We start from the raw sequence: 14,285 nt of genomic DNA on the forward strand, positions 1-14,285 counted from the left end.
ACTACTAGAAATGAAAAACGAAGGTAGTAAATACAGTCATGCGTTAGAGTCTCATGTGAAGACATTAGCATGTGTGGTACCAGGTGCTCTTCTAAGAGTTTACCACATGTAAACTTCATCCATTTGGTTTTTCTCTGTTGCAGGTTCCCCCTTGCTCCTCCCCACCCGGCTGTCTGGCAGCGATGTCTAAATACCCAACCTCTCTCCGTTTCCCATGTCTTGCAGATTGATGAGATGCAGTGGGGCAGAGGCGTGCGCGAGGTCCCGGCCTCGGTCTGCAGCCTGCCCTGCAAGCCGGGGGAGAGGAAGAAGATGGTGAAGGGGATGCCGTGCTGCTGGCACTGCGAGCTCTGCGACGGGTACCAGTACCAGGCCGACGAGGTGACCTGTCTGCTCTGCTCCTACAACGAGCGGCCCAACGAGAACCGCACGGGCTGCCGCTCCATCCCCATCGTCAAGCTGGAGTGGCACTCGCCCTGGGCCGTCATACCTGTCTTCTTGGCCATGCTGGGGATTATCGCCACCATTTTTGTCATGGCAACGTTCATCAGGTACAACGACACTCCCATCGTCCGGGCTTCTGGGAGGGAACTCAGCTACGTCCTGTTAACTGGGATATTTCTCTGCTACATAATCACGTTTCTGATGATTGCCAAACCAAACGTTGCCGTGTGCTCCTTCCGGCGGATCTTCTTGGGCTTGGGGATGTGCATCAGCTACGCAGCCTTGTTAACTAAAACAAACCGCATCTACCGCATATTTGAACAGGGCAAAAAGTCAGTGACAGCACCCAGGCTTATAAGCCCCACGTCGCAGCTGGCGATCACATCGAGTTTGATATCGGTGCAGCTTCTAGGTGTCTTTATTTGGTTTGCGGTTGACCCACCCAACATCATCATAGATTATGATGAGCAGAAAACTATGAACCCTGATCAAGCCAGAGGAGTTCTCAAATGTGACATTACGGATCTACAAATCATTTGTTCCTTGGGTTATAGCATTCTTCTAATGGTGACGTGTACTGTGTATGCCATCAAGACTCGGGGTGTCCCAGAGAATTTTAATGAAGCTAAACCCATTGGATTCACTATGTACACTACCTGTATAGTATGGCTTGCCTTCATTCCAATATTTTTTGGCACTGCCCAGTCAGCCGAAAAGGTAGGTGAAAATGAACAAACGTGCATCTGACGTATCGGGATTCGTTGCAGTTATAAATTATGTACTGATGTTCAGCCTTACATAGATTTTAAAATGCGCAATGCAGTTAGCTCATTACTGAGACGTGCGATATATTGCGCTATTTTCCTTCTCCATTTAGCTGGTGAGCTATTCATTTGATAAACCAGCAAATGATCAATGGCAATCATATTAGGCATTAGTTTTATTGTTGCATCCATTTCAATTGTATCTTTTCAGTGGGATAAGTGGGAATTAACTGTCATGTTGTCCAGAAAGAGGCATCTCTTAACTAAATCGTTCTGAATACAAGGTGTAAGCAAAAAGCCAGTTCGGTAGACCCTTGCACTTCTGGGGTTCGGTGAGGGCGGCGCTCGGTGCTCTGCTCCACAAGCAGCAGCCGCGGGGCACGTTTGCACCGCAGGGTGAACAGTGTGTCCTGAGCTCCAGCTGGAGGCTGGACTGACACAGCGTTCCGCACGGGTCGATTTTGACCCAGCCCAGGTAAACTCAGCCTGCAGCTCATGGCAAGGGCACAGCCCGAGCGCCGGAGCGAGCCTGGGCTGCCGCTCTTCAGCAGCGAGTTCCACCAGAGCGCGGGGAGTTCAGGCGCTCACGGGAGCCTCAGTTGCTCTGTGCGTGTTGAGTAAAGGGTATTCAAGAGTTGAAAAATCAATCTGCTGTCGCAATGCGTAGGGCTAAATCGGCCTGCGAGTGATGGAGCATCGCAACCGCAGTGACCTCCTGCATCTCGGGCCCCTTCTGCACCTTCCTCTTGCTGCGCAAGTGGCTCCAGCTCATGCTTGGTGGTAGAGACCTGGTTTTCCTGCTCTCAGAATCTTGTTTGGAGGTTGCTGTAACTTCAGAGTGATGTGGCAGACACCTGCAAGTCTCGTCTTTAGGGAGAAATGAAAATATTAGGCTGTCCCGCCCTGCTGTCGGGCTGTTCCACCCTCCCCAGCCCTGACCCCTCCAGCTGAACCCAGGCGTCACTCACCTCCCTTCAGATGTTCTCCTGCAGACCTTGAGTGGATTCAGTAGCACACTGTCAGCTATCCTCACCTAACTGAACCCAAACTTCCCTGCACAGGGAACAGCTTTGGCTTCTTGTTACTTTTTTCCCCCCCTGTCTCAATTGAACCATTGTTCTTTAACACAAGACTCGGGCAAGCTCGCTGCTGTGGATGAAATTATTGCTGCTTTTAAATGAGTGAGCAAATTTCAGTTCCCAGCTAACACATCTCATTTTGTGCCAGGGATATCATTTCCAAATTTGCAGTTTTTAAACGTATGGGTTATTGAGGGAATCGCAGGGAGACAGCGGTGTCGTGTGTGCAGGTCTGTGCTTTGGCTACCGGTCTCTTCTGTGGGATGGTGCCTGCACCAGAGCGTTGTTCTTTGCAATTCAAGAGGTTGGTCGCAGGGAGATTTGCAATTGTTTTGGCATCAGTTAGCTGAGGGAAGAGGGGATGCCCAGCAGGATGAGGGCGTGTTGGAGGTTTTCACACATCACCTCACCTCCGCAATGGGCTTTACAGCAGCCATTGCATCCCTAAAGGGAATTAATTTCAACTGCAGAGGAGGTTTGCCGAGTCTTCCAAATGCTTCAAACACCTCTGCTCTCCCTGTCGAGGGAGAGATAAGAAACAGCATAAGCGGCTTTAGCCACAGTTGGGCCGGTTCGTAGCCGTGGTCGGATGAGGGGACAACGGCGCAGCTTTTGTGCTCCCTGCCCGGGAACGCGTCGGGCTGCAGGTGACCCAGCTGCAGGGCTCTAAATTGGTGTCTGCAAAGATTTAACCGGTTGATAGAAAGACCAAAGAATTTCAAAGGCGGCTGCCAGCGTTGAAAATCACTTAGTAGCTCAAGCTTTATGTTTCCTTGTAGGCAGAGAGCTGAATTACCCTGTGCTTCTTTGAAAGCATAAGATTCTTGTACAAAGTCACGTAGGACAGCACAGAGAGATGGTGGTTGACTCGATTTCACACAGGACGCAGAAGAGGCCACTGGGCAGAGACAACAGCCCTTGGCTTTGCTGTGCTCCAGCCGTGGGAACGTCCCCTCCCGCTGCGCCCACCGGTGCCACCGCGGCTCCCAGGGACGGGGACACCAGCGTGTGCCACACGTCCCCTCCCGCTGCCCCGTCTGGTGCCACCGCGGCTCCCGGGGACGGGGACAGCAGCGTGTGCCACACGTCCCCTCCCGCTGCCCCGTCTGGTGCCACCGCGGCTCCTGGGGACGGGGACAGCAGCGTGTGCCACAGTCCAGCTTGGCCCCTTCTGCTCTATAGAGATCCAGCCGCAGCAGCTCGGCTGCTTCGCTTTCCTTGCTGTCTCTCTTTTTTTTCGAGGAGATTGTACTTTTTGGTGATTGCTAGTGATTTCCTGTCAGATATTTTCTCTGGAAAATATTGTGCTTAAGCTGAGCCACACAGGTCTTTGCCGAAATGGAAATTGCACCTGCTGAAAATCTCATGCAACGCAATCTTTTAAACTGAGAAATGGTGTTATATATAATGTTGTGATTTTCATTGCATGGATTTATTTTATTTTATCAATAAATACAAGCATAAGGTTGTTTGGTAGAAAGCATATTGAAAATACCTACCTTGTTCAGTGTAGAAAATAACAACAAGAGCGACAAACAACAAAAAAGAACCAGAAGTATGCTGCAAGCAATTTATAAAAGGCAAATAATTCAAGCAGGAGCATTTGCAGCAGGCTGGAGGGAGGCGTGTGGCTTGAGGAAAGCTGGAAATCAGAGTGCGCTACAGGATGGAGATAAAACATTCCGTGTGTTGAAGGTGGTTCGTGGAAAAATCAAATTCCTGACCTTTTTACGGCTTGCATTTACTCAGACGCTTTCTTTGTCCACTGTCTAAAAACTCGGAGAACACATGGTCAGTCACAATTTATAGGCTTAGTCCGGTGGTGCCGCCGGTGGTTCCCTCGTGGCCGTGGGACGCGGCTGTTCCTGCGGGTTCCGCCGTTCTGCGCGTTTCTCCATCTTCCACGCGCCGGTCACGGTGCTGTTGCTCCAACACTGGGAATCGCTGCTGTTGTCCAGGTTTTGGGGCTTGTGCTTCAGGGTGAGGGGTTTTTTGTGTTTTCCTATAGCTATTAGTATCTGCTCTAAAATGCTGGCGTCGCCTTTTTTTGAGGACCGGGACACAGTCTCGGGGACTGGAATCGTGCCATATCTTTGCTCAGAAAGATCCTTCCTTCATATGTATTTGGTAGAAAGCTACTGAATATAGAGAGGAGAGCCTGCAGAGAAGGGAGGTCACTTACTCTCCAGCTCCGAGCAGCTCCTGACGATCAAACCCATCGTCAGCTGAAGGGCTGGCGGGTTTTGGGAGTTGGGGACCGGGGACCGTGTCCATCTCTGCCCGGCTCCTGCTGCTCAGAGTAACCCGCACGTTCGCAGAGGGACTCGTAGGGATGAAACGCCGCTTTTACACTGCCGATGTAATTGTTTTTGACAACAAAACTATTTTAAATTCTCCGCGGATGTGTGGGTATCTTATCAGAAGCAAAGTGGCCTCAAAGAGCTGTTAAAGCAATTACAGGAGTCATAGCTGCCCGGCAGAGTCGATACAAAGCGGCGCTGGAGAAGAGCGCAGATTGCTCCGGGAGGTCAGGCCGAACGCGGCGGAATCAATGAACCAAATTGAGTCCAAATTTGCGAGTGCGGCGCTGGAAGGATGGGCAGGGATGCGGGTCCTGCGGCAGCTGCGCCTGCCCCGCGCAGCCCTGCACCCCTGATTAATTCGTCCCGCGGCCTCTTGGTTGGTTGTTAATCAGTTTTTACTTTGATTATATTTTCTGATTTTAACTCCAGTTTCCAGAGGCAGGGCATGGGGGGTGGTATTGTCATATGCAGCCTGACAGAGCTTGTGATGCGCTCTAACGCATCTTAGAAACACCAGTTCATAGGTGGCAGTAATACTATAGTGGGGGGGTTTATTATTAGTCTCTCTCGTAATGTAAATGTTTTTGAAACTTAGACCATTGCGGATTTCCCGAGGCAATACTTCCAGAGTGAAGGGGGAAAGACATCTGTAGTTAAATCAATGTGATGGCATCATAGAATAGCAGGTTGGAAGGGACCACAACGATCAGAGTTCTTAAAATACTGATTTGCTCTTTCTGCACTTAGAAGTCAGTTTACTGTCGGGAAAAACAATACTTTTCAACACTGCTTCTTACCAGCAGCGTGTCCCCAGCCCCACATCGGGGTGGTGTACGGAGATCAACGGCGCAGGCGGAATTGCCTGTTGATTTGTGTTAAATAGCCTCGGTTAGGGTGGGGTTTTTTTCTGCGTTCTCCCTTTCTTCTAATGATGTCCAGCTCTAATTATGAAGGTCTATGAGATCACAAGCTATTTTCTTCCTCTGCAGTTATTTAGCAGTACTATATATATTTATATACTGTTGCTTAAATTAAATTTCCTGAATCCCTGGGATGTAATACTGAAAAATTAGAGCTCTTTAATGGCAAAGCTGAGCATCAATCTGCCATATGCACTCGGGTTCCTCTCTTGCCCCGAACCCAGTGCTGCTTTGTGTTACGGTTCCAGCGCTGGGCGTTCTTTGCAGCCTGACGCCATCCCTTATCAGGACGTACGGATTTACGGCTTCCTGGGAGCCTGCCCTGCACGTTGGGAAGCAGGAACGCAATTTGGAACCTGGCCAGAGCTATAACCGGCACATTAAAAGAAATCATTGTCTCTGCAGGTTCGAAGTCCGTATCTGTACTCTGTGTACAGATATAGTTGCGTATGTTGAATATTCCCCTAAGATCTTATTTTCTCAAATTATGTCATTGGACTAATATAGAGGGATATGTCATCATGATATTTTTATGTTTTGCAGAGGTTTTATTGCCTCGTAGCTGTGATTACTTTTATTTAGTAATTGCTAAGATTAAAATAATACATTTCTGGATATGTCTGCAGGCTGGTAATAACTGTCAATGTGCTCCTAAATAGATTCTCCAAGTGGTATTTTTTTCTTGAAGTATTTTCAGGGCTCTTTTCAAGTAAAAAATAAGTTATGGCTGTGACTCTGAGTGAGTGCCAGTGGTTTCTCAGGCAGTGGAGTCTCCCTGTTGGGAGCTCTGTTCGTCCTGGAATGAAGGGAAATGCGGAAAAGTTGATCATGCCAGTTGTAGTTTTCTCTCAGTTTATTTTTGCATCCAAATTGCACAAACTCTTGGTTGTACTTTGGGTTGTTGTTTTTTTGTTTTGGTTTGGTTTTTTAATTTAGGGTTTGATTTTGCGAATTTTTGGTGGTGGTGGTTTGGTTTGGTTTTGGCTTGTTGTGGTTTGGTTTGGTTTGCGGTAGTTTGTTTCTTTGTTTTTTCCTTAATTGTAGTACAACCACTGTGAAACTTGAAGTCCTTAATTCCATTTACTCTTCCACCTTCCTTCTTGTTTCTCTATTTTTATAATGCCTATTTTATTCAAATCGATAAACAGGGCAAGTCAGGTATATTTGGCAATAACGTTTTTGCTTATTGTGCTGAATGTTTCATAAATGCTATAATTTGAAGGCACACACAAAGTGGATTCTTATTCAGATTAAATAATGTCACATTAATGTCGAAGCACTTCAGTATATGTTCTATTTTTTGGCGAAACTAAGTTACCCTTCAATTCTCTGTAACACAAATACCGATTAACCAGGTAGGACACACATTCATTTTCTCCCCTGGGAAGGCTTGAGATGACAGTTGCTATAGCAACGGTACATATGTGGATTCTGGAGTTATGAGGATATGAATGTAACATTTGTTAGAGTTCTATACTGTTGGATGGTGGGGAAAATCAGGTTTTGAGGCTCACAAGGAATGTGACACTGAATCTCCCATAATCTGGGGCTCATACGACGACAGTCATGAATTGTAACTTGCATTTAAAGCAGCATTCTAGCGTAGTCCTTGCCTAAAACTCATTAGCCACAAAAATTAATTTCTCTCACTGATATGCTTTCAGTTCACCCATCGCTTCTTTATGTCAGGGATCTGAGGGTTCAGATGCTGAAGTTCTTAATTTCATCCAGCCTCAAGACTGGGAACACCATGGAATCTGGTGACCTGACACCAGAATTGTCCTGAACTGAAAAGCAGCTTCACTTAATTTCAGCTAAGCCACTCCAAAGTTCTCAGTCAGATTTATTTTATTACGTTCTGCATTCATTTTGTCGTCCAAGTGGAAAAGGATGCTGGTAGTAGTCAAAAAGTAGCTGTGCAACGTCCTGCGAAATGGCAATGGGACCTGACCCCCAAACCGACCTCGTGTACGCTGCTGGAGCTGCCTTTCCGTGCACCGCATCTGACACTCGCTATTTCAAAAGCATTTTGAGTCACTTTTGCAAAGTATTAAATATTTCCTGAAGTTTTGCTATTTTCTAAAGTGAGGCTAAAATGGTATATTAATGCGTGTTGCTGTGAAATTTCTTATAATTGCATTTCTACGCTGGGTAGAAAACCATGAGCAGTGGGAAAATATCTTTATATATTTAAATGTGTTTTAAAAGCTTTAATTTTCACTTATTTCTGGAACTATATAATGATTTGGGATTTTTATCCACCACTAATTTGTATAACGTTCAGCCAGGCAAAAATTGGAGTGTTTCAGAAACGAATACAATAATAACAGTAATAACAGTTCCTTGCATGCAGAAGAAACCCAAAGCATTTTACAGCGAAAGTTAAAAACTCCAAGGTAAAGTATTGTGTAACATCAGCTGGTGTGCAGCAGTTTCAGCAGTGCTCAGAAATACGGGTGTGTGTGATCGTGTCTGTGCTCGTGACTGGGTGTGCTGAGCCCCCCGGGGCTGCATTAAACACCTTAACTCAGCGTCATCACGTGGGGAAGACGGAGCGATTCAAACTGGGCAGAAAATGAAATCGCCCGGGCTTCGGCCAGGAGGTGGGCGCCGACACCTGTGCTCTTCAAAGAGGCACCTTTAGCGACTGGAAGAATGAAGACATTTTGGTAATAAGTACAATATATTACCCGCGACGCTGCGCCGTGTTCCCAAGCCAGGACTCCCCTGGAACAGGGATTTCTGCCCGTGTCCTCCGTCCTCCCTCCCATCCAGGTGTGGTCAGCACCTTCTGAGCTCAGCCAAGCCGGTGAAAGGCTGTAGAATCGCTAAAATTGCAGGTCTGTGTTGTCTGCTGTCAAGGCGGGTATTTAAAGCCAGGTAACAGGGACCTGTGCATACTGGGTGAAATAAGAGACAATTAGAGTAATTAGATCCTCCTCAGAAGCCCGTAAATTAATGGTGATTACGATTCTTGAAACAACAGAAGCATAAGGTACATCTAACATTGATCGGCTTTATCACATTTGCTGCATTGTAATGCTCCTTTAATGTTAATATGTAGTTTTGTAGTAAAATCTAATTGCAAACACGGAGCAGGCAGAGCCCAAGGCCACGATCGTGTTCCACATAATTACCCAGGGAGGAGGGAGCCGTTCCCGATGAAGGGATGGATGCCACGGGCAGCCAGCTACAGGCGGTGCGGTTATTGTATTCACACTTACACAGCCATAGCCTTGCAGGAATATACAGGTGAAAGCTAGAAGATAATTAACAACCCATTCATTTTGCGAAATTTTCAATTATTGAAGCAGGTATCTTCATAATGGAGTAATAACACTACATTTAAATTTGTGCGTGGCTGTCTCGCGACAGAGGTGTATCCATTTAGGCAGAAATGACGTGAAGTTTGCCAGCCCGCGGTGGTTCTGCAGCCTCTTTGAAGCCGGCGATCTGCTTTGATGTCTGATGTAGAAGTGAGGGATCTCTTGGCTGTGATAATTCCAGCCTTTCCCATTCCCTTCCGCATGCAGGAGAGAGAAAAAAACCTGCATGCTGCTTGCAGGTACCATCTGGGGGGCGGAGGAAGGCGATTTTCTGGGGCACAACCATAAATTAATCATTTTTCACTGGCATTTGGAGAGGAGCCACACCAGGAGCCACAAGGTTGGGGCAATCTCAGATTGCCCGGGACGGCAGATTTAGGAACGGGTTTGGCGCTTTTTCCCACTGCCTGTCCCAAGCCCCAGCCTGGTTTGGTGCCCGACTGTCCCTGAATACACGCGACTCCTTTCTGAAAGATGCCGGGGGACAGTGCGGAGGAGGGAGTCTGCTTTGCGCTGGGGTTCTAGTGAGACTCGACTGCCTCTGGCTAAAAAGGAACGTAATGTCTAAAGGGAGGGAAGTGTGGGTGTTTAATGCAGAGTGTTGACATGTACTTTTTTGGTGCCTTTTTTTTTTTTTTTTTTTTTTTTGAAAATGTAGAAGTGCCGGGAGAGTTTTACATATGAAAAGCGGTCTCTGCATGGGCCCCGTCAGCGTTACCGAACAGGTTTTATCTGCAGCATAAACTGACAACACCTCAACGTGAAATAATTGTGGTTCCATTGAGTCCAGAAGAGTAATTACGTTGTTGATGAAACTTTTCTCTTTGCTTGCGTTTTGATATCTCGGCAATGTCAAACTCGCTTGAGCTGACAACATAATTTCTCCGGCAGAGCTGTTGCATCGACCGTGCAACTCTGTTGGGTGTTGGTGGGGGATTTTTTCAAGCTTGCTGTATTTCTCTGCCAGCAACAGCAAAAATTCGGCGTTGCAAAACCCTGTTTCATGAATAGCACTTCTGAACAGCCACACATACCTCGAGGTACCTGCACGTACGAACAAGGGGTAGCTGGATAATTATAAAATACATCTTCACAGTGAGTTTACAAGGAAGTAATCATACAATTATCTCATTTGCTCAGAACAGGGGAAGGTAAGTTTATTTGAATGTCTTTGCAGATAGATTCAATTTGTGATAATGTATTTTAATGGCTATTTTGAATTTCCTGTGTATGTGAGTCTTGAGATAAGTACATTACAAAGGTGATGCGGCTTCCCAGAAGTATTGAAATATTCCTGCAGCCCCAGTTCTCTTCCAGGGTGCATTTCCTGGGGAGTCCCGTTTCGGGGTTCGGGTGGGATGACTTGGGCCAGTGTTGAGAGGCCGTTCGCTGGGCTGCCCTCCGTGGGAATGACCCCACAGGTGGCCAGAGGACGGGGTTGCTCTGCGGGCCTGTGTGATGTGCAGCGCAGTTTGGGTTTCGCTGTAGAAAACCTCAGTTCCCATTAACGTTCCTTTGTTTGAACGAGCGTTAATCATCTCTTCAGAACAATCCCAGAGATCACGACTAGCACTGTAAGCCAAACGCGAGGCACTGAAGTAGCATTTTGTCAGAGCAAATCATAACCAGTTTCTGAACCCCACGGGTATTGTAGAAACACAATAATGTTATTTTGAGTAAGAAATAATGGCTGCTGATTCTAAGCTCATCCAGGAACAAAAAGAGAACCATGAAGGGCTTATTCAGTACAATGTAAGTTATGCAGATGTTTCTCAGTTTTCTTGCTGAACTTGTATGCTGGAGTCAGGGTTTCATTAGATCAAGCAATTCCAGCAGAAAGAACGGGTCCTGAAGCACTTGCGGCTTGTGAAGCAGCCAGGGAAGGGCAGGGAATCGAGTCCCACGTGGACGGCGCGTCCATCATCGCCGCTCCTTGGGCCACACGAAGCCGAGGTTTGCTGCGGTTCGTTTTAGAATAAACCGGAACAAAATGGAAGGAGAAAACAAACCCGCTAGGAGAGAGTCGGTCAAGCGACGTTTTGCCTTCGATTCGCTCAGGGTGAGTTTGTGGGACGGTGTCTCGGAGCAAAGACTTCCTACACGTAGTAAAACTGTGTTATCCTGCACTGATCCGCTGTGGAAAGAAGAGACAAGGTGCAGCTTCGGAGCTAGCAATTCAGCTGATGTTTTACCCAAGAGAGTGAGGTTGAAATGGCTTTTCTACAAAATCAGTAAAAAAAAAATCCAGAGTGGAAAGGAAATCCCCCATTGCAACAGCCTCTGCTGATCATGGAGGTGGCTGCAGCTTGCTCTGAATAAGATCCTCTACCACAAAAATGTCAGGTTCTCTGTGCATGCCAGTGAGCTAAATATAGCTGGATTTGCAGAAGAAGAAAACAGCTATTCTTGAAAGTGCATTTTCAGTCTAGCAAGGCCAATTTAATGCAAAGCAAAAAACAGGTTTCACTATATGTAAGAGATGAACACAAAAATATTGACCTGAAGGATTTATTTGTTGTTTTAAATGGTTTAAGCAGGCATGTAATAATAATAAAAGTAGAAACCATCATGCTCGGTCAAAGAAATTGCCTTGTAATTTGTCTTTGAGGCATAAGCTTAGCAGAAGGTTAAAAAGAAACAACGACGAATTCTCGTAGACTGAAGCAAAAAATTTGTGTCCCAAGTGTACCCCGTCAAAAGTGATTTGGGGCATGTTTATACTTCTGCATTTTGAAATAATGGCTTTTTTAAAATCTGTGTTCATATTCATCAAAAACAACTCGGGAAAAGAAGCCGGCGAGGATCCTCCCCCCAGCGCAGCAGAGCTGGGCGCTGGTTGTGCTGTGCTGGTGCGGAATCCATCTGTCCGTCCCTGGAGGACCACGGCCACCAGCAGGACACGTCCCACGGTCCCTGGCCAGCTCACCCCACAGCGGCTGAGCTGCCCCGGCACCGGTGGACCTGGTCGTGGAGGGACCGAGAGGTGCCCGTTCAACAGCGAGCACAGCCCGACCCCGCTCCGGTGCCTGGCACGGGGATGTCACCGGTCCCCGCTCTGCCCGGGCAGCTGCAGGAATCCGTGAGGGTGTTTATATGGCAGAAAGCAGTTGAGAACTATTGTCAGAGGATCGATACCTTATGACAAGTGAGAACTCTCTAAGAGGTTAGTCTTTGACTGCCAAACCAGAGGTGCCTACGAGCACACACGGGGGGAGCTGTGCTGGTGTGGGGGTGAGGACGCAAACCGGCAGAGAAAAGGGAACCAGGGGAAGAGATTGCAGAGAGGCTTGGGGTTGTGATTTTTTTTTTTTGTTTGTTTGGTTTGTTTTTTTCCTGTTTTTCCTCCTGTTAAAGAAGGGGTCTCGCTGGGTAATGCTCTGCACGGTAACCTGGCGGAGCTGGGACTGTCCCCAAGCTCCACCGCAGCAGCACCCGCAGGTTTAGGGTGCAGACGCAGCTCTGCCCGCAGCGGGGGCATTGCCACCCACTGCCATCGCCACCGGGGCGTGGGGTGCCCTGACACAAAGCCGAGGTTTGCTGCTGTTCGTTTTAGAATAAACCGGAACAAAATGGAAGGAGAAAACAAACCCGCTAGGAGAGAGTCGGTCAAGTGACGTTTTGCCTTCGATTCGCTCAGGGTGAGTTTGTGGGACGGTGTCTCGGAGCAGGGACTTCCTACACGTAGTAAAACTGTGTTATCCTGCACTGATCCGCTGTGGAAAGAAGAGACAAGGTGCAGCTTCGGAGCTAGCAATTCAGCTGATGTTTTACCCAAGAGAGTGAGGTTGAAATGGCTTTTCTACAAAATCAGTAAAAAAAAAATCCAGAGTGGAAAGGAAATCCCCCATTGCAACAGCCTCTGCTGATCATGGAGGTGGCTGCAGCTTGCTCTGAATAAGATCCTCTACCACAAAAATGTCAGGTTCTCTGTGCATGCCAGTGAGCTAAATATAGCTGGATTTGCAGAAGAAGAAAACAGCTATTCTTGAAAGTGCATTTTCAGTCTAGCAAGGCCAATTTAATGCAAAGCAAAAAACAGGTTTCACTATATGTAAGAGATGAACACAAAAATATTGACCTGAAGGATTTATTTGTTGTTTTAAATGGTTTAAGCAGGCATGTAATAATAATAAAAGTAGAAACCATCATGCTCGGTCAAAGAAATTGCCTTGTAATTTGTCTTTGAGGCATAAGCTTAGCAGAAGGTTAAAAAGAAACAACGAATTCTCGTAGACTGAAGCAAAAAATTTGTGTCCCAAGTGTACCCCGTCAAAAGTGATTTGGGGCATGTTTATACTTCTGCATTTTGAAATAATGGCTTTTTTAAAATCTGTGTTCATATTCATCAAAAACAACTCGGGAAAAGAAGCCGGCGAGGATCCTCCCCCCAGCGCAGCAGAGCTGGGCGCTGGTTGTGCTGTGCTGGTGCGGAATCCATCTGTCTGTCCCTGGAGGACCACGGCCACCAGCAGGACACGTCCCACGGTCCCTGGCCAGCTCACCCCACAGCGGCTGAGCTGCCCCGGCACCGGTGGACCTGGTCGTGGAGGGACCGAGAGGTGCCCATTCAACAGCGAGCACAGCCCGACCCCGCTCCGGTGCCTGGCACGGGGATGTCACCGGTCCCCGCTCTGCCCGGGCAGCTGCAGGAATCCGTGGGGGTGTTTATATGGCAGAAAGCAGTTGAGAACTATTGTCAGAGGATCGATACCTTATGACAAGTGAGAACTCTCTAAGAGGTTAGTCTTTGACTGCCAAACCAGAGGTGCCTACGAGCACACACGGGGGGAGCTGTGCTGGTGTGGGGGTGAGGATGCAAACCGGCAGAGAAAAGGGAACCAGGGGAAGAGATTGCAGAGAGGCTTGGGGTTGTGATTTTTTTTTTTTGTTTGGTTGGTTTGGTTTTTTCCTGTTTTTCCTCCGGTTAAAGAAGGGGTCTCGCTGGGTAATGCTCTGCACGGTAACCTGGCGGAGCTGGGACTGTCCCCAAGCTCCACCGCAGCAGCACCCGCAGGTTTAGGGTGCAGACGCAGCTCTGCCCGCAGCGGGGGCATTGCCACCCGCTGCCATCGCCACCGGGGCGTGGGGTGCCCTGACACAAAGCCGAGGTTTGCTGCTGTTCGTTGTAGAATAAACCGGAACAAAATGGAAGGAGAAAACAAACCCGCTAGGAGAGAGTCGGTCAAGTGACGTTTTGCCTTCGATTCGCTCAGGGTGAGTTTGTGGGACGGTGTCTCAGAGCAGGGACTTCCTACACGTAGTAAAACTGTGTTATCCTGCACTGATCCGCTGTGGAAAGAAGAGACAAGGTGCAGCTTCGGAGCTAGCAATTCAGCTGATGTGGTCCCACATAGGGGAAATCCCACATAGGGGAAAACAAAACCAAGGAAGAACTTTTCTTTCTGCAGTGTGGTGGTTTTGACATCTTTTCCATCTTGAGCTCTATTTT

At 47.7% G+C, this 14,285-nt stretch overlaps 1 protein-coding gene across 2 annotated transcripts in view; it reads left to right on the top strand.

Moving 5' to 3' along the window:
• The window catches only part of GRM7 (glutamate metabotropic receptor 7), a 248,344-nt gene that overhangs the window by 189,565 nt on the left and 44,494 nt on the right, over nucleotides 1–14,285 (top strand). For both annotated transcript variants that reach the window (XM_065642466.1, XM_065642465.1), the window contains exon 8: nucleotides 226–1,161. In XM_065642466.1, coding sequence (XP_065498538.1) covers nucleotides 226–1,161 — 936 coding nt within the window. The remainder of the gene's footprint in view (nucleotides 1–225; nucleotides 1,162–14,285) is intronic.

This window comes from Caloenas nicobarica, chromosome 11 (assembly GCF_036013445.1).
Source record: "Caloenas nicobarica isolate bCalNic1 chromosome 11, bCalNic1.hap1, whole genome shotgun sequence".
NCBI lineage: Eukaryota > Metazoa > Chordata > Aves > Columbiformes > Columbidae > Caloenas > Caloenas nicobarica.